The 27,846-nt window shown below is 36.6% G+C and overlaps 1 protein-coding gene across 1 annotated transcript; it reads left to right on the top strand.

Moving 5' to 3' along the window:
* The first annotated feature begins 144 nt into the window (after positions 1-144).
* LOC126705624 (cyclic nucleotide-gated ion channel 1-like) lies at positions 145-27,846 on the top strand. The gene is made up of 7 exons (XM_050404724.1): positions 145-287; positions 641-782; positions 3,967-4,291; positions 6,671-6,874; positions 7,055-7,335; positions 14,594-14,705; positions 27,252-27,846. The coding sequence occupies exons 2-7, from the start codon at positions 745-747 to the stop codon at positions 27,513-27,515; spliced, it is 1,224 nt and encodes a 407-aa protein (XP_050260681.1). The 5' UTR covers positions 145-287; positions 641-744; the 3' UTR covers positions 27,516-27,846.

Genomic DNA, 27,846 nt, shown 5'->3' with positions numbered 1-27,846 from the left:
TATTTTTTTTAATATTAAGTAAATACTGATTTGAATTTTATTGGTTGGTGAAAAAGACAACATAGGAAGACTTGAGGGATTGACCAGTGTGAATGGTTCATATTACTCATCGATTAAGATCATGATGACAGGAGTTACTCTTATTTATTACTTGCATCTGCTTCTGCACCTCCGCATGCTCTTAGAATTCTATAAGAAAGCCAATTTCTGCTACTCTTTGTTTTGTCCAGATTCCCTTCCCTCTTGTTACGCCTTGTAAAATGCATGCTACTTGAGTCTCTGATCAGGTTCAATTACAAACTCTCTTTCTCACTAAGGGGTTACATTTTTATTTTTTCTTGAATATGTATTCGTTCCATTAACCTAAGAAAGAACGAGGAGGTATGCTAAGGTCAATACCAGACCAATAGAACACGCAGTCTCAACCAAGCCAACTTTACCATATTTTCAACCAACCACTAAGGAGATATATATTTATAACTCCAAAAAAAAGGGAATGCATGTTTGGAAATACTTGTTTACTTTTATTATATTTTTGAACAATTAAGTCAATAGCCTTGTTTTTCATTAGTATTGTTGCACTTTATATTAAATGAAAAATTTGTCAGTATTGTCTAATCTCTGTTTTCCATTTCTCCAGGGATCAAAATTCAAACTTTTTTTGTAAAGCTCGTTGGGTTGTGTAAACATAGTTCAGGGGTTGGTTCTTTGTTTTGGAGGTTGGATCATCGACAAGCTTTAGGTATGGATTTTCAGAGCAAAACGCAAGGGAACGGTGCGAGGTAGTTTCTTTTTCTCTACTTGCTAACAATAACTTTTTCTTTTGGCCAGTAGTCTAACAAATTTAGTTATAAATTGTTGTTTTTTTTAATAAATAAATGGGTTATTAGGCTATCAGCTCAAACATTTTTCAAGAAGATTTTGTATGTCTGATCTATTCTGTTTTCCACTAGTATTTACTAGTGGTGTGCATGAACGGGTTGAAAGGTTCTTCTTAACTTAATCCATCATGATAGGTTAAAAAAATTCAACCTATCACAGGAATCCAACTCAACCCAACCCATGAGGATCGGGTTGGACAGAATTTTTTTAATTACTATTATTAATAATAAATTGAGAATTAGAACAACACTACCACAAATAAGAACAAATTTATAATCAAATAATTCTTAGTATAACACCAAATCAACACAAACTATGCAAAAAGAACTTAAGATTAGAGTTTTACTTAGGAAGAGAAGTAAAAAAGTTAATAAAAATATTTATAATATATTTTTTAAAATTTAAATATATATTAAATATAAGTAGGTAGGATCGGATTAGGTGAATTTGTGAAGCATATGACTTGAATCCAACCTGACACACGGTAAAACTAATTGACACATATTATATTATTATTAGGGACCAAAATGATAATTTATCCACACACACACACACACACACACAAAAAAAAAAAAAAAAAAAAAAAAAAAAAAAAAAAAAAAAAAACTAATTTGTGTTGTCAAATAAAATATTTTCAAAAATTCAAAGCAAAAAGACAAAAAAAAAAATCCAAAATATTTTTTAGGCCGAACAAAATAATACAATAGTCCTCAAATCCCACAATAATAAAATTTTAACTTTGAGCCTCGTATTCAAATAATTGAAGTGACATGCCAATAATCACAATATGAGTTAGATGGTCAAGCGATTTTTTTTTTTTTTTTTTTTAAGTTTTATATATTTATATATAAAGAATTCCAAGGGGGCCCCATTGGTCGGAACATAGCTCATTCCCTATATATATATATATATATATATATATATATTAGAAATTCTTCTTTTACATTGTACGGTATAATGCAAATTTATATTGTAGACACAAAATGGCCAATAATGTACATATTTACCACTTTTTGCAAATATGTACAATATTTGTCACTCTTTATTTTTCTACAATATAAAATTTATGTTGCAAGTATAATGTAAATATATAAAAGTCCTATTTTAATTTTCTTCAACCTACTAAGTGGTTAGCATTAGCATTAGGCATTCTAAAAATATGCTATTTTGACATATTAAAAAGTTAATTTATCTATTATAACACATCATTTTACAATACGCCCTACAACATATATTCTTTTTTTTTTCTTATTTTATTCTTTCTTTTTTTGTTCCTAACAGCATTATAGACATATATGAGAAAGAAAGTTAAAATATCTATTAATTAATTCCAACAATCATGAAGAGAGAGTGTATATAGGGAGTTCGTCTCAGCTTGCCCCTCGTCCTTGGGTTAAAGGGCACCCCCATCCACCAAGGGTGGGTAGCTCTCAAATCATGAAGAGAGAGAAAGTTTGAATAAAAAAATAACCAAAATTTTTTACCATTTCTATCCCTACAGTGCTAGTATTTGAATTGCACCATAGCACATGCCAAAATTTTTTTAGCCTTTAGCACATCTCATGAGGGTGGTTTTTTTTAGTATTTGGTATTAGCATTTAATACACATGATGCTAGTACTCTAATACTGTGACGATGTTATAATGGAATTGTAAATGGCATTGGAATTTGGAGCGCTTTGTGTTTCATGGGATTGCACTAAAAATCAAAAAATGCTTGTGAAAATTTAACTAAAAACAAGCATATGCATCAAACACAGAGACCGTGAATAAAAGATGTGAATCTAATAAAACTTGGAACGAGTGCGACTCTCTTTCTTCTACATTGGAGCGTTCTTCACTTTACCAAGTTTTTATTTTTCAAACTTTGATTTCAACATTTTGAATCTTTAGTGCAAGTCTGTAAACGATTTTTGACAAATTCACCATTAGATTACATTTCATTCTTATATCATTCATCCTTGCAAAATTTTTAGAAGATCAAAGATTAATAACTAGTCAACAATTAAATGTTTAAACTTCACGTTTTTTTTAGTCTAAAATTATGCATAAAAAATAAATTTATGGATTGAAAAGTAAATAACATTTGATTGATATGAAATTTGACATGTGTGTTAAGAACATAACTAACATGCAATCCAACGGTTATGGCCTGTTTGGATTGAGGGAGGAGGGAGAGAGAGTGGGAGTAGAGTAGAGTAGAGTATAGTTGACTAAAAATAGGCCAATTTTAGGCCAACTATACTCTACTCTACTCCCCCTCCCTCCTCCCAAATCCAAATGGATTATTAAATTTTCAAAATATATAGTTATGTTAATTTTTTTTTAGTAGGAAATGTTGTCATTAGTTATAACCAGGTTTGTAGCCAAATTTTGTCCTCAATATAAGTCCTTGCTGGGGGGATTTGATGATTTTAGGATGATGAGATTGATAACATAACTAAATTTCAAAGAAAATTGGTAATTTGGTATAATTCATTTCTTAATTTGTTGAAATTTTAGTCTAATTTTGCAATGATTAGAAATTAGAAAAATTAAAATTATGTTGTTTAGTGGCTTTAATGGAAAAATTTAAATGTTAGTTGATGAAAAGACTACATCAACAATGATGTGCATTAAAATTTACAAAAATAAAATTTTAGGATCAATGAACCTAGCTATACTTATAGGGTGAAAAGTAAAATTTAGAATTTTTAAAATTTTTAAAACTTCATTTTTATCTAACTAGGTATTATGAAATTTTTAAAACAACAATTAAAATTTTTCCTCTAATTGTAATACATTCTTTTTTCCAATGGGGTACACCAATAGTGTATTCATTAGTCTAGGACGTGATGTAAACATAGACATTTTAAGTTCAATTATCGGTACTTGAGGTTTCCATAGTATCTTATGGACAAAGGCAGAGGGTGAAGGGGGCTAGGATAGCCAACGACCCCCTTGAATTTTCAAAAATCGCTCATTCCTTTAATATTTTTTGAAAAAAAAATTTTAATATAATTTTTTTTTAGAATAGATATAAATTTAAATAATGGTCTCCTTATATTTTTACTAAAAACATATAACTTGATTGGTGTATTTTTAGTGCTCTACTTAAAATACTATCACAGTTCTGCAAAGACCATAAGGAGCAATTGTACAAAATCTTTCTTGTATCATCGCGCGCGATCGCACTTTCACTGGATCCCTTGTTCTTTTTTGTTCCTGTGATCCATGAAGACAAGAAGTGCATTAGTGAAGACAAAAAAATGTGGATCAATGCTATTTTTTGGCGATCGGTCCTAGATTTCATTTACCTGGTGCATTTTGTTGTGTACTTTTATAAGGAGAAGAAAGAAAAAGAAAAAAGTCAATGGTACTTGTGGATGCGGTTCATGTTCGACATTCTAGTTATTCTTCCCATTCCACAGGTAATACAAAAATTAACTTTTTCAGCTGACATTTTGCATTCGTTGATAAAATCTTTTTATTACTTTAGAGCACCAGGTCAGATGTACTCTGAGCACATTCACATGGAAATTTATTGCATAAAATCTAACATAATTCAACCAATTTCATGTTTCATCTACCATCATTAACAATTTAAGTTTTATTATCAATAGCTTCTCGTTCATCAAAGAAAAATTATCAATAGCTTCTCATAAAACAAAAAATTATTGTCAATAATATACATAACTAATATTTGATCAATACTCATAAATTAAACTTACAAATTAACTCTCACAACTATAAATGCACTCTCTTAAAGACACGAACTAAACTAAATCTTATATACTCAAAACAATCTCTTAAATATTAAGCTATAAAGTAACACTTTGATAACCTAAAGCCCAAAAGCCCAATAAACTCAATGGTACTCTCATGTTGTTGTAATAAACAAACTTTTAAATCACATTTGTGTGGCAAGTTTTAGTTAGTTCAATTAATGAAGTCTCGCCAATTAAGAAATTTGTAGTTTACCACCACGCAACCTTAGTGCGATGGTCACTCTACAAGTATAAGTGCTTGTAGGGTGTGAGGGGTAAGGATCGGGGTTTAAGTTTCCAAAAGGAAGTTTCACACACATATATACTTAGATTATACTAGAGTAGAATTTATATCTTGTAAAAAAAAAAAAAAAAAAAAAAAAAAAAAAAACTCAAATTTAATATAAATAAAATTTAGGTAAATTATACTTTTGGTCACTAAAATTTGTTAGGTTTTTTTATCTTAGTCACTCAAATTTAAAATTTGCAAATTTGGTCCTTATATTTTTTAAAAGGGCACAATTTGATCTCTTCATTTTCTCTACACGATTAACAGTATATTAAAGCACCCCGTGTTTTAGGAACCAAGTCGAATCAACCTCATATATATATATAGGGAATAAATTGAACCAACCTCATATGTAGGGAGCCAAAGTTGAACTTACTTTAGGAAAATGTTTTCCTTTTGAAATTTTAGAGACTAAAAATCCAAAATTTTTAAATTGGACAGACCAAAATCAAGATTAAAGTATAATTTATTCATATAAAGTATTTGTTAAATTATATACATTTATATGAAAGTTTGAGGTTTCTAATATTCATTTGAATAAAGTCGCAATCTTATTAATGATGAGTTGTGTATACTAATTACTTAAATTAATTGGGTATTCTAAATTATAATGAATATATATTTACCCTAACCATTATCTTAAAAGTTAAAGGGATAACCCAATGAAAACAATGTGGTACACATTGAATTATAAAATATTTATTTTAAATTTTGAATTGTGTTTATAGCACTATATATGTTATTCTACTATACATTGTAAGAATATAATATATTCAAAAAACACTTAATCATCAAAATTCTACTTCGGACTGTGAGTGAGCTAATTTTTGGCTGCACCACCACTACTTTAAATATGTTCGACGCACTGTGCCAATGTTTCTAACTTCTATTTCTTAATAGTATGCCTTTAGGATAACACTCTAACATATGATTTTTGTAGATTTGAGTTAGTTTAACCAATAACGTCATTTGTTGTCAAATAAAAGATTTGAGGTTCGAATTTCATCTATATCAAAAATTGATTGATACCCTTACCTAATAATAAAGATCAATTATCTTGAAGCTAATACCATAGGTTGAAATTCTATCATTTAAAAAATAAATAAAATAAAAAACCTAACTTTCAATGGACAAAGAATCTTTCTTCTTGGATAAGAACATCTCCAGCAGAATCTCCAAATTTTTGTACTATTTGGAGAATGAACAGTGACTTTTACCTTTTAACTACTCACTTTTTCAAATATACTTCCAACAGATTCTCTTTTCCATTCTCTATCTCATTTAAATATTATTTCTTCATTCATTATTTATTCTTTTTTTAACAACTACACATCTTCCAACATTTTTTTATTCAACACCTAATTATTATAATAGGAAAAAAACATTTGAAGAGTGAACAGTAGCTCATCAGACTTGATAAGCTACTGTTCATAAGCCAAAAAAAAAAATCTATGAATAGAGAGTCCATTAGAGAGCTTTTTTTGGATTTCACTCTCTATTATAGAGAGAATTTTGGGTTTACATAGACCATTGGAGATGCTCTAAGGAACGTCAAGTTACTTTTTTGACAACAAAAGTATTTTCCAACAACAAAAATTCAAATATATTTGTAATAAATAAAAATAAAAATTTGAAACAAATTCTAATACATTCATAGTCATTAATTTATATATCCATTGACTCTAAAGTCTAAACACGAAAGTTCTTGCAATCCATTCATAGTCATTTAATTATTTTTCTTTTAATCCATTCAGGTGTTAATGTCAAACGTACTTTCAGAAATGAGGCGCGCGAAAAATACAATTTCTATAAAAATCTTGAACGCTGTTATTCTTATCCAATATGGGCCAAGAATTCTTCAAATCTACCTATCCTTGAAGGAACTGGAAGGATTGGATAAAATTCCAATAGAAATCAGAGCTTCATTCAATTTCTTTCTATACCTCCTGGCTGGTCATGTAAGTTTTCAAGTTTGCTTACATAGTAATTTCTTTTTCTTTTTTACATTGGCATATTGAGGATGACTTATTTATATTACTTCTTTTTAAATTAAAAAGTAAAAAATATTTTAAAGAAATTAAATGTAAGCTTCATATTTATACAATTCTTTTTCTCTCTTATTGATATTGTTGAAATAGGTATTTGGAGCCTTTTGGTATTTTTTCTCAACTCAACGAGTGACATTTTGTTGGCGTAAAGCGTGTTTACATCAAGGTGGATGCATCCAAGGTTCCTTTAACTGTGACCACCGTTTTGGAAATCTCTCTGCTTTACATGATTTCTGCTCTATTGATTCAACCAATACAAGTACCTTTGATTTTGGAATATTTCTCGAAGCCCGTCAGTCCCGGATCTTAGAGTCCATGGATTTTCCAAAAAAATTAATTTACTCTGCCTGGTGGGGCTTGCGAAATTTAAGGTTTGCACATATCCTTTACTATTCCATATATATCAATTGTTACAAGAAGTAAAGGGACTCAATCCCTAGATCTCCTCATAATAGAATCTAAGCAACATCATTGAGTCACAAGGTTCATGATAATTTCTATCTATTCTTAATTTTTGTTTTCACACATTAGGTTCTAAAATAGTTATGAGTTCTCCTAGATTTTATTAGTGATCTCATTTAATAAATATATTCTACTCTTTATTTCTTACGTAGTAAAATCATTAAGTAGAATCACTCGTCCTCACACATTTGTAAACCATGAATTGCCTAATAAACATTGGATCACAATAGAAAGAAAATAATTAATCCATGAATTGTTTATATATAAATATCCGTACTGAGTTTTTCACAAATTTTTTATATATATTTGGATCTTCAAAGAAAGAAAATGCAAGTTTTTTTTTTTTAGTTTGCTAGTAATGGAACTAGTTTGCTTTTATCCTGGAGATGCTCTGGTATGTTTTGATCTTTAACTATATATATAGTACTATCAAATTTACTCTAAACCAAACTAAAGATAAATATATTAGGCATGTAGATTCCAATTAGTTCAACTAGTAAAGTTTTTTATTATTGAATAACAAATCTAGGGTTTCAAACTCTACTTATAGCTACACCAAAAATTGATTGATATATTGATTTAATAATAAAGAGCAAGCATCATAGAGTTGAAGTCATAAGTTAAAACTCTATCTTGTGTGTGTGCGCACATGCTTGCGTAATGTATTCTTAGACCTGGTAAAGAGGTCCGGTCAGGTCTCGTTCCAGTTCAAGTCAATTTAAAAAACAAGTAGTCTTTCATACATAATAATAATAATAATAATAATAATAATAATAATAATAATAAAATTTTAAAAGTTAAATAATATATCAATTTTTAAGTTTACATAATCAAAAGTTCACTAATGATATCATCACTATAAAAGAACAAAAAAATAAATTACAAATACCCACACACAAAGACCAGCATATGTTCATAGAGTAAAAATTCAAATGGTCATCACCAAATCCACTATAAATATTTTTGTTATATAAACTAACAGACTAGACCTCCAATACGAAGAATAGATATCGTATCTAAGCTCTTTGCTCCTGCTATAACTATTGAACCAACCTTTAGTCTTCACATTGATTCGGTGCCGCAAGTCGATTGCTAACCACCAAACTAATCTCTAGACTACTTCAAGGTCACTTGAAGATTTTGGTGTTTCCTTTGTGGTCTCAACAACACGTCCAATAAGCTCAGTGATCTTGAAACTCTCAACCTCTCAAAGATGATCAAAGAGAGAAGGTTGGAAAGCAAAGAATATTCTCAAATGGTTTGTTTTTGTATTTTTTAGCCATCTTCGTCTCACCGACTTAGGTTTCACATTGGGGTTTTATATTTGTAGGGTTTGGGCTATAAGTGGCTACACAAACTAATATAGAAGCAAATCCTGAAATCTCCGTACTAGGGCATTAGTTGACCGAAAGTCTTTTGAGCTGCTAGAGAGATATATTAGCCCACATATTCAATAGGTCCAAGCCCAGTCATTATTATTATTTTCTTTTTATTTTAAAAGTTAAATAATATATCAATTTTTAATTTTACATAATCAAAAGTTTTCACTAATGATATCATCATTATAAGAGAACAAAAAAATAAATCGTAAATACCCACACGCAAAGACCAGCATATGTTCACTGAGTACAAATTCAAATGGTCATCTAGACCTCCAAAACCTGGACCCGCAGCCGACCCGCCAAAGGCAGCGGATCGGGTGGTCGGATGTCATCTGGTTCCGGTCGGGTATTGGTCGGTTTCAGACTGGGTGAATGGTCGCCGAATTTTACAAAAATTGTCATCGGATTTTGCCAAAATCTTTGGTTTTTGCTGGATTTGACCGGATCTCAAAGAGATCTTGGCGGATCTCAACGAGATCAGGCTGGATCTTGAAGAGATCTCGGCAGATCTCGAATAGATCTGGCGAGATCTCAACGAGATCAGGCCGGATCTTGAAGAGATCTCGACAGATCTTGAATAGATCCGGCAAGATCTCAACGAGATCAGGCCAGATCTCGAAGAGATCCGGCAAGATCTCAATGTAACTCGAGGAGATAGGACAAAATCAGACCGGTAACCACTCAAATCGGCGGAGAATAGAAATTTTGAAGAGTTTTCCGGTCGGGTCGGTTTTTCTCGGTTTTTCATGCTCAAACCCATCAACCGACCCGTCGGTCTCGGGTTTTATGGGCGAAGACCCGCTGCCGACCGTCGTCGGCGTCGGGTCGGACGGTTTTCGGGCCAGGTCGGATGGATTGGGCAGGTTGATCGGGCTCCGGGTCTACTTGGACACCCCTATCCCCTATAAATATTTTTGTGATATAAACTAACAAACTAAACCTCCAATACAAGTAATAGATATTGAATCCAAGCTCTCTGCTCCTGCTATAACCATTGAACCAACCTTTAGTCTTCATAGTGATTTGGTGCTGCAAGTCGATTGCCAACTGCCAAACTAATCTCTTGGCTACTTCAAGGTCACTTGAAGATTTTGGTGTTTCCTTTGTGGTTTCAACAACAAATCCAACAAACTCAGTGATCTTGAAACTCTCAACCTCTCAAAGATGATCAAAGAGAGAAGGTTGCAAAGCTAAGAATATTCTCAAATGGATTTTTTTTTTTTTTTTTGTACTTTTTATCCATCTTCCTTCTCACCGATTGAGGTTTGATATTGGGGTTTTATATTTGTAGGGTTTGGGCTAGAAGTGGCTACACAAACTAATCTAGAAGCAAATCCCGAAATTTTCGTACTAGGGCATTAGTTGACCAAAAGTCTTTTGAGCTGCTAGTGATATATTAGCCCACATATTCAATACGTCCAAGCCCAGTCATACTTGGTGTACAAGTCAAGACATTTTTGTATTAGTTAAATTAATCATAGTTAATGTGTGGTTAGTCTAAGGTTAAGCCTATTATAAATACCCCATATTGGTTTCATTGTAATATAAGATTTGTACTTCACGCATATATCAAAGATGTAGCCCTTAAGGGTTTCTTTCTTGAACGTAGGTCGTCAAGACCGAACTACATGATTTGTTGTGTTTTCTTGTGTCCCTTTTTTATGCTTCTGATTCTCCATCTATTTTTTTTTTATCTTCTCTAATTTATTTAACATGGTATCAAAGCCAACAATCTTGGCCTCTAGAAAAGTCTTTGTTCCTATTCCAAGTTTCTTCTTGCAAGCCACCATACAATGGTCTCCACAGCAACTCCATGACTTAGTCTAGATCTATCTCCGTTGCTAGGCAACCTCAAACATGCCTCCATCAAAGACTTTTCTTTGTGTCTGTAAACATAAAATCTCAAGTTTGAAAATCAAACAATTGGCAATGTTTCACAAATGTAAATTTGTATTGATAAATTTGTAGGTACAATTCTCTATATTTAGATTATAATACAATATAATAATCCTCTGATTCAATCTTCTTGGAAAAGTCTTCAATTCAAGTATTGCGTCAATTTGGTCTTGATTTGAACACAAATTGTCTTCACTTTGATTGGAAAATGGATTGAAAGATCTTCAAAACGAAATTGCAATAAATATCTGGTATGAGCTTGTTAGGGATTTCTTGTTCTTCACGTTCTTTACGTTCTTCGTGTGTTCTTCGAATGTTCTTGATTTTATAAGATTTGTTGTGTAAGCTCATCAGGACTTTAGAGCTTGAATTCAATGAAGCTTTGATTGCTTAGAGTTCTTGAAGTTTTTGAAGACTTTGAAGCTTGATTCCAATAAAACTCTAAGACTTAGAATGATGATTTGGATGAATTTCTTTGCACTCGAAGATTTGAGGTCGAAGTTCTTTGGGGGCTTGAGAGGCTTGAATCCGTAGAGCTTCACTAATTTGTGGTTTCTTGGAGTTTTTGGAGGCTTTTGAACTTAATTTGAGTGCACTTTGGGATCTAGGAGGAAGAATTGGATAATTTTGCTTTGAATGTTCTTGAGGTTCGAAGGTTGAAGTTCTTGGAGGCTTTGGAGTTTGATTTCGGAAGAGTTTCGAGACTTCTAAATGTGCTTGAATCTCCTCCCATAAGACTGAGAAAAGTCTCTATTTATAAGAGTCTTGGGAAGGTGTGATGAGACATGATTAGTTATTAACAGTGACACATGTCATCATTTAAATGTGGGGGCTTTGTATCTTGTTCTCCAAGGGACACCTGACATTATTTGATTAGTCAAAGTGTTTTAATTTAAAATAACACATGACGGCTTTTAATTAGACTGCTTATGTCTTTTTCTTTCTTTTTCTTTTTTTTTTTTAAATCAACACGTGTCGACGTGCAATTGACTCTTAGGTGTTCTTTGTTATTTTTATTTAGAAACACTTGGAATATTTCCATTGGTCTCTAAATAATGATAGTAGAATCCACTAAATAGCATGTGGCATCTTTTAATTGGCCGCTTTGAATGTACTACATGGACTTGATGAAATGACGTTGCAATTTGTGATTGGTAGGAAATTTTCACTTTCTAGAGTGTCACCACTAGATATGAACTTTAAAATCATCAACCATGCAGCCACCATCGCTGCCATGTCGCCGTCATCACATCTTAGTGTCATCGATGGCACTCTTCAAACCTCCACCACTACAAGCATCATGGATTTAAAGCTCCCACATAGGCAAAGACTACTCTTTCTTCATAAATCCTTTTTAGCCCTTGAGATCTGATCACGCGACCCACATAGGCCTCCTTATCAACCTTAGGTGACTAAATCCTAGATTCCCAATCACCACCAAACACCACTGTAGTACAAAACTAAAAACCTAATAAAGTGCACCTTCAATCTTTCAAGCTTACAAGTTGTACGTCTCTTTTGAAAAAACTGACCACAATGGTAAGTTCCTCGACGTCCCACGACTAAAACCCTAAAATCCGGTTGCCTTCCTCTATTACACACGTCACGACATGTGACCAAAATCATCCTAGGTGTTGTCACCTTTGCACCCTTCAGTATTTGCCTCAACGCCTATCTCACGCACCTCATGTGACGTCAATATTTGCACTTCATATGCCTTCACGAGTTCCATGCACCATAAACGCAGTCTGCCTCTAATGACATCATCAATGATGTCATCATTTGACATGTGTAGCTCTTATGTCTTGCCACACCAAGCTTTACCATGTTTGCCTGCTAGCTTCTTTGTGTCATCACCATCAACCTTCTCTCTCTCCATATTAGTGTTGACATAATCAATACCATCAATTTGGGTTGACCCAAACCAAACAATTGACCTTAACTATTTCTTGAATTGGTTTCCCTTTGAAGCGCTGAACCAAACCAGTCCAAGTTGACCGTTGACTTTGAATCTGCTTACTTAGACAAATGGCTTTGACCATTGACGTTTTTACGTTAACCACAAGTCAAAAATTTTCGACCAGGCATATCTTACTCAGGTTTCCCCATAAATTAAATTTTGGAGTCTGTTTCCTCATTTGAGACTCATAAATCACTTAATTTGCCAATTTCTCATTCTTTTTTTGTCCTCTTACATGGGAAAAACTTGCTAATTGTGCTTCATCATTATGTCATTTTCGATGATTTTTTTCAAGTTGTTAGGGTCATATATTCATATGTTGGTGTATCTTTTGACAAAACACACTTTACTTATAATTGAGTAATTCTAAGTGGTTTCTAGAATATTATGAAGTATGTTTTACAAACTAGACATGCGGTATTATTGAAGACATGAAGACTGCACCAAGAAACAATTGAAGAAAAGCTAAAAAAGTGAATCTCAACATTAGCTTGATACTAGCATCTATCGAGAATAAATAAAGAACCTCGATACCTCTCAATCTATCGAGTTTTGTAGATCCATAATTTTCAGATTTTTTGTTCGGCCCATGATGACTTGGACTTCTTGGGTTTCATTCACTAAACTTTTTAGGGATATAAAAGCTTTAGTTTAAGGTCATCACAAGACACAGAGACTCAATTAGAGAATCTATACACTTATTTTGAAGCAACTATGTTCTTATGTGCCTTAGAGTTTTGTAACCAAGTGCTTCCTTCTATACAAGTGTATTGAAGATCTTTGCATCCAACAATAAGCTTCAAGTTGCTGGCAATTACTCACGTACTGGGATCCGTGCAAAAGGAAGAAGTCTCTACCAAATCAAGACCAATTGGGAATTGGCATAAGGATTCTACTGTTAGGTACTTTGGGATAGACCAAGTTTGAGGTAAGATTCCTTGTACTTGTAATCTCTCGATTTTGATTAGTAATCCTTGGGAGTGGTGACCTGAAAATCACCCAGTGGGGTTTTTGCCTTGTGAGAGACTTTCCTCATTGGTCAACAAATTATTGTGTCAATTTATTTCCTGTTGCAATCTAGTTTACTTGGTGATTTATTCGTGTCTTCATGATTTGCATGTAATTTGACCTAATCGATCAATTTGGGTAGTTGAATTAATTAACTAGGGTTAATTTATAACCCAACACAAGCCATCAGTGTAGCCATTCTTCGGCCATAATAGTCTTCCTTGGTCATTAATGCAGCCATTCTCAAGCCTTTATAGGATTCTTATGGCATTATTTCGTCATCCTCTCCATTTTGCATGGTTCTTCTTCTATAGTGCCTAATTAACATCAAATCAATTGGGTCTCTTCGAAGGTCATTCTCCAAGTATTCTCAGGGCTTTATTTGGGGCGTCTTCAAGGCATCTTTAAGGCATTATCTTAGGCATCTTAAAGGAATCTTCTCAAACTTGTTCCAAACTTAAGGCTCCATCTAGTTTCCACCTTGAGTTTGAGGGTTGGGGGGGGGGGGGGTTGTTAGAGATATATCAACCCAAATATTTTAGGACCAAGCCCAATCATGCTTGGTGTGCAAGCCATGGCATATTCTTATATTACAAGTCTATTAAATGAAGTTAATGTTAGGTTAAGCTTATTATATATACCCCATATTGAGTTCATTGTAATAAAAAATATGTACTTCACTCATGTATAAAAGATGTAGGCCTTAAGGGTTTTTTCATGACTGTAGGTCATCAAGACCAAACCATGTAATTCTTTGTATGTTATTGTCTTACTCTTATATGCTTCCACTTCCACATATTTTCTCTTAACTTATGCATTTCCTGTATAATTTTGTAAATTCTCACTTCATGTATTGTAGTTATAAATTTTTAAGATTAGTGTCTCAGACTCTCATACATTATAGTTGTGCCATTTTTGCAGTTCTTTTGGTTCAAACCTCCAAACAAGTACATACATATGGGAAAACGCCTTTGCACTTGGAATTTCTATATTTGGCCTGTTATTATTTCTTTATTTCTTGGGAAACTTGCAGGTAAGTACCTAATCCTTTTCCTTTCGCTTCTTTTCTTTAAAAATTTTTCAAGTGTCCTAGTTGTACAATTGAGAGAGAGAGAGAGAATGATACCTCATTAATTCGCTAAGTAATATGTTAATCACTTTTATAAAAAAAATTAATTCAATAGCTATAACAATAGGGAATAATGGATTTAAACCCTAGACATCTTATTGTATGCCAAAGGGTAAACAATAAGAAATAGCAAAAATTTGGAAATAGTAAAAATTAAATGAAAGATAGAGATTCTACTTACCATGATACACATATTTCATCTACATAATAACATCTAAACATTAATGTTCCAAAAAAGAAAGTCGTTTACAACATATAACCATCTCAATGACAATATTTTATACCTATATCACTCAAATTGATTGAATCCATCAATCCCTAGTGATGGTGTCTAAAAAAAGCCAACTCCTTACTCGTCTATGAATGTCGTCCATGAGAAGGTTACGCAAGCCACATTACTATCGTCCAGAGAGACCTCTGGACGACGTGTACTAACTGGTGTACTATCTCTCGTCCAGAAAGCACTTAGGACGAGGGCAAGGCAGTTTTGACAAAGATAACCGCTATAACGGTTATCAAATTGTACGCTCCGGAATCCGTAAAATTGGGGGAGGTTATCCAACGGATAACCGCTCCCTAAACCTATAAAAAGAGATGAGTCTCCGACAAAAAAAGGCAGAGTATTTCTTCTTTACAGACAATATTTTTCCATTAAGAGGAGAGTTACTAACCTCATCATCGGAGGAGTTTTGACCGGCCAACCCCGGTCTCCTCTGACCTTTTATTTCTTATCTTTCAGGCCCTCAACATCATCGTGATCCGTGCTGTTCAACTAACTGATTCCTTGATCGCTATCAGTTTGGCGCCGTTTGTGGAAAGTTATTCTTCTCTTTGACAAAAAGTTGATGGTACGGACTAGATCGAGGGCTACCAGCCCAGGCCGTCAGGGAAGCAGAGATGCTTCCAGCAACCCTCACCACGACCGCCAATCCGCACCGGTCATGCAGAATTCATCTGTCCAAAACGTACAATCCATGGCGGCCGCAGTGGCGGAGTTGACTCGCCAAAACAAAGAATTAAGAATGGAGATTAATCTAAGGAGGCAGACGCGTGAAGAACGTGAGGATGGAGGACAAATGCAGAGTCGTGATGACAGAGAGAACACTGAGATTGGAAGTCAGTTAAGAGGTACCACTTCACGAGCGGTGCCACATTTGAAGGAAGAGATGGACCAGATGAGAAGAGTCATGGAGGAAATGAAAGAAAACATGAGAAGGACAAATCCTATAGAAGACCTAGTCCACCGAACTGATTCCCCCTTTACGGCTTCTATCAACGGTCATCCTCTACCATCGAAGTTTAAGATACCTTCTCTAGATTCGTACGACGGAACACGAGACTCGTTCGATCACATTGCTACCTTCAAGACCACCATGCATCTCCAAGGGGTTCCTGACGAAATAATGTGCAGAGCATTCCCTACTACCCTCAAGGGCCCAGCACGGGTTTGGTTTAGTAAAATACCCCCGAATTCGGTGAGTTCTTTTGAAGAGTTGAACAAACTGTTTGTTAACAACTTCATAGGAGGACAAAGACATAAGCGTTCCTCGTCCAGCCTATTGACCATAGAGCAAGGAGAGAACGAGAGTTTACGGTCGTTCATCACCCGTTTCAACAGAGAGGCCCTGAGTGTGGACGAAGCAGATGACAAGCTCTTGTTGGCAGCCTTCCATAATGGGGTGAATTCAGATCTGTTCATTCACAAACTCTATGAAAAAGAGCCCCAGTCTATGGCAGAACTTGTCCATTCGGCACAAAATTTTATGAATGCAGAAGACGCAATCATTGCTAAGAAGAGGAAGAGGTCCGAGAGAGTAGACGCAAATCCCAGTCGCCACTTAGAGCAGGGCCCTCGTCCAAAGAAAGGACGCACGGAAGACAGGAAAGACCGAGATATTAAGAAGCCGGGCTCTTCAGTACGGAACCAGCAGTATACCTCTTTGAACGTCCCACTTGAGCAGGTCCTAATGCAGATCAAGGATGATCCTTCCTTGAAGTGGCCGGAGAAAATGAGGGGAGATCCCAATAAGCGCAATCGGAACAAGTATTGTCGCTTCCACAGGGATCATGGTCACGATACGGACGAGTGTTTCGATTTAAAGCAGCAAATCAAAAATCTCATAAGGCAAGGGAAGCTGAAGAATTTCCTTGGACGAGATAACAGGGACGAAAAAATGAAAGGAAAAATGGAAGAATCATCACGGCCACCACTCAGAGAAATAAGAGTCATTATAGGGGGAAGTTCGACAGGCCAGTCATCCAAGTCCAAGAAAGCATATTTGAAGGTAGTGCAGAGTGTCCAGCTTTCTGGACGATCACCGAGAGCAAGGACCACGGACGAAGCAGCGATCACCTTCACAAACGAAGACGCTGAGAGAATTCATCACCCCCATGATGATGCTCTCGTCATCACCTTAATGATTGCTGACTACACAACTAGAAGGGTGCTTGTAGACAACGGAAGCTCGGCGGACATTTTGTATTATCCAGCTTTTCAACAAATGAGGCTAGGACGAGACCGGCTCCGTCCAGTGAACTCCCCCCTAGTAGGTTTTGGTGGCATGAAGGTACAATCCGTGGGTACCATTTCCTTGTTAGTGGTAGTGGGGGCATACCCACAACAAGTCACCAAGGATGTGAACTTCCTTGTGGTAGACTGTCCGTCCTCCTATAACGCCATAATTGGACGACCAACTTTGAATAGTTGGAAGGCCGTTACCTTCACTTACCACTTATCAGTTAAGTTTCCAACAGAACACGGAGTAGGGCAGGTGCAAGGGGATCAACTGGCAGCAAGAGAATGTTACTTGGCCATGTTGGCCATGGACGAGCAAATTCAAGCCATGAATATTGAAGAAAGGAGAATGGTAGCCGAGCCTACCGAAGCATTAGAAGACATTTCCCTGGACGAAGAGAACCCTGAGAAGTGTACCAGGGTTGGGGCAGACCTAGAAGAGAAGATTAAGGAGGGCCTCGTCCACTTTTTGAAGAAAAATATTGATGTGTTCGCATGGAGTCATGAGGACATGCCGGGTATAGACCCTAGTGTCATTACCCACTGTCTGAATGTATGCCCTTCCTCCAAGCCAGTGCGGCAAAAGAAGAGGGTGTTTGCCCCTGAGAGAAATGATGCTATCAAAGACGAAGTTCAAAAACTGATGGGAGCGAGGTTTATCCGGGAAGTGTACTACCCAAATTGGTTAGCAAATGTTGTAATGGTCAAGAAGGCAAATGGTAAGTGGAGAATGTGCGTGGATTTTACCGACTTGAACAAGGCTTGCCCAAAGGATAGTTATCCGCTGCCACGCATTGATCAATTGGTGGATTCAACTGCGGGCCACAAGTTGCTTAGTTTCATGGACGCTTTTTCGGGATACAATCAAATAAGGATGGATGAGGTGGATCAGGAGAAAATATCCTTTGTCACAAGTCAAGGCTTGTTCTGTTATAAGGTGATGCCGTTCGGCTTAAAGAATGCAGGAGCCACATATCAGAGATTGGTCAATCACATGTTTCGACAGCAGATTGGGCGGAATGTGGAAGTCTATGTAGACGACATGCTGGTAAAGAGCCAGGATGAAGGAAGGCATTTGGACGACCTGCAGGAGTCATTTGACACGCTGAGACAGTATCACATGAAGCTGAATCCTAGTAAATGTGCTTTCGGAGTATCATCAGGGAAATTCCTTGGCTTTATGGTCTCTCATAGGGGGATTGAAGCGAATCCTGATAAAATTCAAGCAATACTAGACATGAAGCCTCCGCAGAATACAAAAGAGATCCAATCTCTTACTGGACGAGTCGCTGCACTTAACAGGTTTGTCTCTAAAGCCACTGACAAATGTTTGCCATTTTTTAAAGTTCTTAGAAAAGCATTCGAATGGACCGACGAGTGTCAGAGAGCTTTTGAGGATCTGAAGGCATACCTTACCAAGTCTCCATTGTTGAGTCCGTCAGTAGTGGGAGAGGAATTATACTTGTATTTGGCGGTAACCCCGTATGCCGTAAGTTCAGCACTGATAAGGGAAGAAGGTAAAGTGCAAAGACCCGTGTACTATATGAGTAAGGCATTGAGGGGAGCGGAAGGATGATATCCACAGATGGAGAAGTTAGCCTTCGCATTGATCACTGCTTCCAGGAAGCTAAGGCACTATTTCCAGGTCCATGTCATTAATGTCATGACGGATCATCCACTCAAGAAGGCGATGAACAGACTGGAGGCAGCTGGACGATTGATTCAGTGGGCCATCGAGCTCAGCGAATTTGACATCAGATATCAACCAAGGCATGCTATAAAAGCTCAAGCATTAGCAGATTTCATTGCAGAATTTACCCCAAGTCATGAAGAGACAGAAGACAATGATAGATGGGTCGTCCATGTGGATGGATCATCCACAAAGTATGCAGGTGGGATTGGTGTGGTTTTACAGTCCCCAGAAGGAGACAAACTGAGGCACAAGGTTCGTCTACAATACCAAGCAACTAACAATGAAGTCGAGTATGAAGCCCTTCTCAAAGGGCTAGAATTGGCTAAGTCTGTGGAAGCCAAGTCTATACTCGTCCTGGGAGATTCTCAGTTGGTCATGGGGCAAGTAAATGGAATGTACGAAGCAAAAGAGGAACGGATGAGGAAATACCTTAGTAGAGTGATGCGCCTAATGAAGAGATTTGAAAAAGCTGAATTCGTCCAAATCCCAAGGGAGGAAAACATGGAAGCTGATACTATAGCGAAAGAAGCCTCGGCAAGTGAATTTATGGACGAATCTGACCAAATTCAGTACATGCCAAACATAGATATTCCAGAAGTACAACAGGTGGAAAATAGAGGAAACTAGATGACCCCGATTATATCATACCTGAAAGATGGACAGCTACCAAAAGAGAAAGACGAAGCAAGGAAGCTGAGGGTGAGATCGGCTAGATATCTACTCCTAAACGAAGTGTTATACAAGAGGGGCTTTTCTCAACCTTATCTTAGGTGCTTGGCTCCGGACGAAGCAAACTACGTGCTGAGGGAAGTTCATGAAGGAACATGTGGCAATCACTCCGGAGCCAGGTCCCTTGTCTCCAAGGTCATCCGTGCAGGGTATTACTGGCCAAATATGCAAGCTGATGCTAAAGCGTACGTCAAGGTCTGCGACCAATGTCAACGATTTAGCAACGTCCCCAGACAACCATCAGAGTACCTCACCCCGATGATGGCACCATGGCCCTTTGCACAATGGGGACTAGACATTTTGGGTCCCTTTCCTCAGGGCATAAGGCAGATGAAATTTCTAGTTGTGGGCATCGATTACTTTACAAAATGGGTGGAAGCTGAACCGCTGGCGACGATCACACAACAAAATGTTAAGCATTTCATGTGGAAGAACATTGTATGCAGATTCGGAGTGCCCAAGGTATTGGTATCTGATAACGGACGACAGTTTGACAACGCACTCTTTAGGGACTTTTGCGCACACTTTGGAATACAGAATCACTATTCCTCACCCGCTCATCCTCAAGTGAATGGTCAAGCTGAAGTGGCAAACCGATCCTTGTTGAAAATCATCAAGACCCGGCTTGAAGGGGCAAAGGGGGTATGGCCAGAGGAGTTACCTGGTGTTCTATGGGCTTACAGGACGACGGTGAGAACCCCTACGGGGGAAACTCCTTTCAAGCTAACTTATGGAAGCGAAGCAGTCATACCGGCGGAAGTACATATGGCCAATCACAGGGTGATGATGTATAAAGACAAGGACAATGAGGAGCAGCTCCATTTGAACCTTGATCTAGTAGACGAGGTAAGGGTAGACGCAGAATACAGAACAGCAAGGTACAAGAACCTCATGGCTAGGCAATATGACGCAATGGTGAAGCCTAGGCGTTTCAACATAGGAGATCTCGTCCTAAGAAAGGTCTCTTTGGCAACCAAAAACCCAGCACATGGGAAATTGGGCCCGAATTGGGAAGGACCCTACAAAGTTATCAACTGTAAAAGGCAAGGATCCTACTACTTGGAGGCCCTGGACGGGAGGAAACTGGAGCACCCTTGGAACGTGGAGCACTTGAGGAGGTACTATCAGTAAAAGTCAGCCTAGACGGAAGTATGGCCACAGACGAGGCTGGACCTTGTCTGAAGACTTATTCTACTTATATTTAATGTGGTGTTATTAACTACTATTTTACTATTTATATTTAGTGTGTTGTGGACGAAGTTAAGGCTTTACTATTTATGGTGTTTATGGACGAACTTATGGAGCTTGTACTTAATAAAAAAGGCATAAATATATGTATATGCCTTACCTGAAAACAATGTTTATGTTATGTACAAAGTATTGTGCAAATTTCTAAGTCTCCAAGCTATTTTCGTTCCAATTAACTCATCACAAGGCTGTAAAGCCCAAGACGAGGAAAATCTCCAGACGCGGGGATTTAACTTCGACAAACAAGGGAAATGTATGTATGCCCAAGTGTAGACGAGAAAATTTTCCCTGAAATGGTACGTCCACAGAACATCCGTCCCTGAAGTAGACGGGATGGAAGATAGTACGTCCACAACACGGACGAACAACAATACGTCCACAAAGCACAACTGAAACGTGAGATTTACACGTCCACACATGGACGAATACATGCAAGGACGATGTTCTGGTTAATTAACCAAGAACGTTCCAGAGCAATTAAGCTCATGGACGAATGCAAAGTCTAGAGAAAAAATAAAAAAAGAGGCGAAGTCTCAAGACGGGTGATGCTGACATCTGGGATTTCTCCAAGACGAGTATAAAGTTCCAAGCATTTCATAAGATCACCCTCATAGACGAGAAGAAATTTTAAAGCAAAAGCATAACTTTTGTCCTTGATATAACAAAAAAGAAAACACAAGTGTTTAAAGGGAGGACGACCAACGTCCAAACACCCTTAAGTTACATGATAACTCGTCCATAAACTAAGGACGAGATAAATAAAAAGTTACATCAAGTCTCAAAATTATAAAAAAAGAGGCATCAGGCTGGTGGGGCATCTTTGTTCTACTCGTCCTGAAGTGGCTGGGTTGTAGCATCATCCTCCACATTAACGTCTTCTGAGCTCATCTGGAGGAGGGAGCTAGTAGGAGCACCACTGAGATTGAGCTTAATAGAGCTGAAGTCAATGCTGGGGAAGTTCTCGACTGCGTCCATCCTGAAGTCCTCAAACCCAGCCGCATAGTTAGTATCCAGCAGATCAGTGAACTGCTTGGACGCCTTGAACTTTGCAATTACGTCATCCTTGGTCTTCTTGAAAAGATCACTCAGCTCGTCATTCTTCTTTTGCAAGTGATCAAGACGAGTTTCCTTCTCCACAACATCAGTCTTCATCTCTTGAATTTGATTTTGCAGCTCCTTTGCCCCTTCGTTGGCTTTAGCAGCTGCCTTAGCCCAACGCTTGCTCTCGTCCTTCACTTCCTTGATTCTCCTCTCTAACAAGACCCTCATCTTGTCAAGATCAGTTGCTTGCCTGGACGTAGCAATGAACTTGGACATGGCCTGAATAATGGTTTAGTTAGGAATCTTATCAAAGAGGACGAGACAAAATAAAAAAATAAAAAAATAAAATAAAATAAAAAATACATACCTTGAAAAGATCATGAACCCAGAATGCTCGAAGTCCTTCAAAGACATGTTGTAACAGGCAGACACGTCCTCATCAGTCACAGCCATCTTAAATCTTTCCCAAGTCAGATCCTCGTTCCTAATGAGGTATTGAGGTGCTTGGGGAGAAGGCTGAGACGTGGACGGCGTCTTGACTATGGACGGGACTTGCATGGGTGAATCTTTGGGCTCAGAATCAAGGATCTGGACGTCTTCAGGCTCATGAACAGGAGTAGGCGCAGGTTGAACATCTTTGGGCTTAGACGACTTATGTTTGACCTTTTTCTCCCTGCGCCTGCTGGGAAGATTGCCCAGGTCAACTCCCAGTGATAAGTTTTTCCTTTTCTCACCTACGGACGGGTGAGACTGAGGTGCGTCCTGCCCAGTGGCAGCAGCCTCGTTCACAACTTCTTTACCCTTGTTTTCCTTCATTGTAGCTATTCCTGAAAAAAGAAGGGGTGTTAAAAATAATAAGTAAAAAAAAAAGAGGAGTAAAAAAGGGAAACAATTATACTGACTTACGTCTACGAGTGGTGAGCTCGTGTGCAAGGGCTTCACTGGACTGGTTGGGACCTAAACCCCAAGTGGCAAGACGTTGGAGGGTTACCAAAGAATGGAAAGCCCTATCCGTGTATAGACGAACCTTTTGAATTCTTTCTATATGAAACCTGTCCAGATGAGGTCGTCCAGCACCTAAAAAATAAAAAAAAATAAAAAAATAAAAAAAAAATTATTATTTAGCCGTCTACAAAGATAAATACAACAGAGTAAAATGACAAGCATACCTTCAGGACGAAGGTTCCCTAACTTTCCTATGTAGGGAGGAAACGGGTCTTGAGAAACCTCGAGTGGGCGTCCAGCCCAGAAACCTGAGATGAAGAAGAACTCCGTCTTCCAGTTCCTATCCGAGGAAACTATGGACTTAATCAATCTATAATCTTTCCCTCTGGCTATGAATTGATAAAAGCCAAGGGACTGATTAATCTCAGAAGGCTTGTAACAGTAGAGGAACTCGTCCACAGTCAGAGGACGATTCCCCTCAAAGACCTCCCTCCACAAAACTTGCATGGAGACTACTAACCTCCACGCATTGGGGTTAAGCTGACAAACACCTATACCTAACCTAGTGAGTAACTCTCTGGCAAAAGCATTTAAAGGTAACCTAAGTCCACCTAAAAGATAGCCTTCGTAAATACCTATCCCAAAACGAGGTTGACAACACCACTCCCCACGAACTGCTAACCTAGGATTAAGGTCGTCTGGGATTTGGTACCATTTCTTAAGCAAAACTAACTTCCTATCGTCCGTCTTGGACTCTACTCCTATGGCACAGCTATACACTACCTCAACCTCGTCCTGAACTGTGGACGAGGGGGCACTTGTGCCTGCCTGGGATCCAGACTCACTCCTCGTCTTGAGTCCTTGGAGAACTTCTAAGGGTACCCCAGGGACGCCGGACACATACTCGTCCGTGGTGTTCCCTTCACTACTAGTACTATTACTGTTATCACTAGAGCCACTAAAACTACTTAGGTCATGATACTCGTCTATGGCTTTGCCTAAACTATTGCTAGACGAGGAAAGAACGGTCTCAGACATTGTAGAAAACTTAAAATCTGAGAACGAGTAAAGAAATACCTGAAATCTAGACGAGGGAACTAAGGACGAGATGATGCTTCTAGACGAGGATCTAAGACGAGGATGCTCAGGGAGGGAAATCTCAGAAATGTGAAGGGCACTGGAGGAATTCAACTATTTATAAGCTGAAAACTTTGGGATGCGAAACGTCGCAGCCAACCAAAGTGCGCCACGTGGCATAGATCTCGAAAATTGAACCAAGCGCATCAGTTCATCAGTCAGATTTTGACACGTGGCATACAGTACACATTTTTGAAAATCCCCCAAATTATCCTTAAGACGACACATATGGACGAGGGGGCAACTGATGGTGTCTAAAAAAAGCCAACTCCTTACTCGTCCATGAATGTCGTCCATGAGAAGGTTACGCAAGCCACGTTACTATCATCTAGAGAGACCTCTGGACGACGTGTACTAACTGGTGTACTATCTCTCGTCCAGAAAGCACTTAGGACGAGGGCAAGGCAGTTTTGACAAAGATAACCGCTATAACGGTTATCAAATTGTACGCTCCGGAATCCGTAAAATTGGGGGAGGTTATCCAACGGATAACCGCTCCCTAAACCTATAAAAAGAGATGAGTCTCCGACAAAAAAAGGCAAAGTATTTCTTCTCTACAGACAATATTTTTCCATTAAGAGGAGAGTTACTAACTTCATCATCGGAGGAGTTTTGACCAGCCAACCCCGGTCTCCTCTGACCTTTTATTTCTTATCTTTCAGGCCCTCAACATCATCGTGATCCATGCTGTTCAACTAACTGATTCCTTGATCTCTATCACCTAGTATACCCAATCCAACTATTTCATTAGATAAATAGAGAGTTAGGTTTCACAATAACATTTTATAGATAGCAATGTGATTCTAAAGCTTGGAAAATCAGAAGTAACAGATAGTGTACCAAGCCACCAGCCTACTCATATTTCTACTATGTACTAATGGCAGCCACATCTGACTGACTTAAAAGCAGATCAGGCAAAACTTGATACAATTAAATCCCATTAGGTCCACAACGGCGCATCTTTGACGTGATGATCATTTCACAAGTATAAGTGTCTGTGGGGTGTGAGGGGGCAAGGGCTGGAGTTCAAGTCTTTAGGATGGAGCGTCACACATAAATACACTTAGATTAAACTAGAGTAGAATTTTTATCTTGTATCCGGGAAAAAAAAAATCCCATTAGGTACATTAACCCAGAGATATACGCATTATTATTATTTTTGATAAATAACAGAACTTAAAAACAAAAACAAAACCAAGAAGAAGATACCAGTGATATTATTGTTTTTATTGTCATTTACCGTTGTTAGTACTTAGTATTACTATTGTGATTGATGCTTAAATTGCTTTCAGTCCACAAATTTTTGGGATGGTTTCATTTTGGTCCTTATAATTTTTATTTTTTATTTGAGTCCTAACTCTTTCAAAGCATATTTCTTTGTATCCTTGTCTTCATTAGCTTAAAATTAAAAATTAAAAAAATTAAAAAAAAAAAAAGGGGTTCAACAACTTAGCCAACAAAAAGAAGGCACATTACCAAAAAATTTACTCTCAAAATAAGGAAATTTAAATAAAATTACTTTAGCCAACAACTTAGCTAACCAAAAGCATATTTTCGCTTTTTATTAATAAAAAAAATACTTATTTATTTATTGAGAGAAAAAAATTACTATTTTATTATCCAAGGAACACATGGCATCATTTGATTTGTCAAAAGTGTCTTAATTGAATTTAAAATAACATATGACAACATTTAATTAAACTGCTTGTATTTTAAATTAAATCTCAACACATGTCGACGCGTAATTGGCTCTTGAGCATTCTTTAGAATTTTTATTTAGTGACACTTGGCAAATTATAGTGTAGCCTACTAAGTAGCATATAGTACCTTCCTCTCAAAAAAAGAAGAGAAAAGAAAGAGTAGTATATAGCACCCTATAATCAGCCATTTTGAACATACTACATGAATTTAGTAATATGTCATGTCAAATCATAATTGACTGAAATTATTACTCTCTACAGTAAAGAAATAGGATAGACTCAAGGAATCAATAGTGCTCGCTTGAGGAGAGAGTCCCTCAACCACTCTAACAATGTACTTAGGGACTCACTCACTTAAGGATTAATTGTGACTCACTCAAATGACCACTCACTCTCTCTAGGGAAAGCTAGAAAGGCTTGCACCAGAAAATGATTTAAATTCATTTCGCTACACTAATTTCCTTACAAGGATTAATATAGCAATATAGGTAAACTTATAGAAAATATAAATTAAGGATTTTGTTAATGAATGCCCTAACAGCTGTGATTAAGATGCATTTAATGTTATATTAAATAATATTTATACTACATTTAAATAATAATAATTTGTCTATGTAAGCCAATAATGAATCATTAACATGTGTATTTTTATTTTTTTGAAAAGTTTGCTTTAGAGTTCGTAATTGAGCATTTATTAGTCTTTGAATAGTGTCTCTAAAGTACTTGTTAATTGGACTCATAAATTAATAATATTGGACATTAAATAAGAAAATTAGATGAACTAGTCTTGGAACTCTTACTTCAAAGTGCCATTTATTGTTTTTGGTCTTCATCAAAGATTCTATAAAACTTTTTTCCCTCAAAAATCAATCATATTTTATTATGCCATGTGAATGACCACCATCAAAGCTCTCCCCCCCCCCCCCCCCTTTTTTTTTTAGGAGAATTATTATTTAGCTATACTTCTCAATTTTAGGGTAATGGAGTTTTTTAAAAAATATATATATAGTAGTACCAAGAACACAAACAAAATATCTTTACAATTTCATAACATTCTCAAATTAACATGCCAACTTACGTATATGTAATGTATTATAAATCCGGTTTAAAACACTAACATTACTATTTTCGTGTGTGTTTTAATAAGTATTACTGTTTACTCAAAAAAAAAAAAAAAACTTATGTATAGGCCCACAATAATTTCCAATTAATTTTTTTTTAATTTTAATTTGGAAATGTTGTGAATTTTTCTTGTGTCCATAACATTTCTAAAAAAAAATAATAATAAATAAAAAAAATAAAAAATCAGCAAATTTGTGTGTGGAGGAATGAGATGTTGTATACTTGTATAAATATACCTTCTTTTTTTTTCTTTTTTTTTTAATGCCCAAATATATGCTGTAAGATATCCCGAAATGAACTTACAAACAGAATTGGGACAGGTTTACATGCAGGGTGGTGCTGAAAAATCAATGCAGCGTCGTGCTTCAGAATCAATTCGTGCTTTAGAATCAATTGAAAACTCACCAACAGAATTGGTACCGCTTTACAAGCAGCGTAGTGCTTCAAAATCAATTGAAATATCTGAAAATGAAAGGGAACTGGAATTGGATGATGCTGTTGTTGAAAAATTACTAAAAGAATTGGGACAGCTTTACAAGCAGCGCAGTGCTTCAAAATCAATTAAGAAATCTGAAAAATGGTAAGAAGATGGTGCTGTTTTTGAACCCAAGACAGCATCTATTTTACAACGAGCCTGGTGCTGCAATCACCCAAAGTGTGTTGGTGCGTAGTGTTGATGTCTTTGCTGTTTTGGGATTTGTTTTTCCAGTGATGGAGTTTCTACTTGTTTGGATTCTGAATAATAATAGTATAATTAGGAAAAGGACATCGTGTGAAATAATAATCTGTTTGATGCACCGTATTAAATTCAATAAGGGTTAATGTGTGTAGAACCTTATGTTTACACCTTTTGTAATCCGTGTGATGTGGTATAGGATTTGGTTATCTAATCTTTTTTCATATGACGGGATCCAA

The sequence above is a fragment of the Quercus robur genome, chromosome 11 (genome assembly GCF_932294415.1).
Source record: "Quercus robur chromosome 11, dhQueRobu3.1, whole genome shotgun sequence".
Taxonomy (NCBI): domain Eukaryota; kingdom Viridiplantae; phylum Streptophyta; class Magnoliopsida; order Fagales; family Fagaceae; genus Quercus; species Quercus robur.
This window is presented reverse-complemented; position numbering and strand designations above follow the sequence as displayed.

Excerpts from the sequence above, each read along its gene's own strand:
- LOC126705624 (XM_050404724.1), top strand. The coding sequence starts at position 745 with ATGGATTTTCAGAGCAAAACGCAAGGGAACGGTGCGAG. Across the intron at positions 783-3,966 it reads ACGCAAGGGAACGGTGCGAG|TGCTCTACTTAAAATACTAT; the intron begins GTAGTTTCTTTT and ends GTGTATTTTTAG. Across the intron at positions 4,292-6,670 it reads TTATTCTTCCCATTCCACAG|GTGTTAATGTCAAACGTACT; the intron begins GTAATACAAAAA and ends TAATCCATTCAG.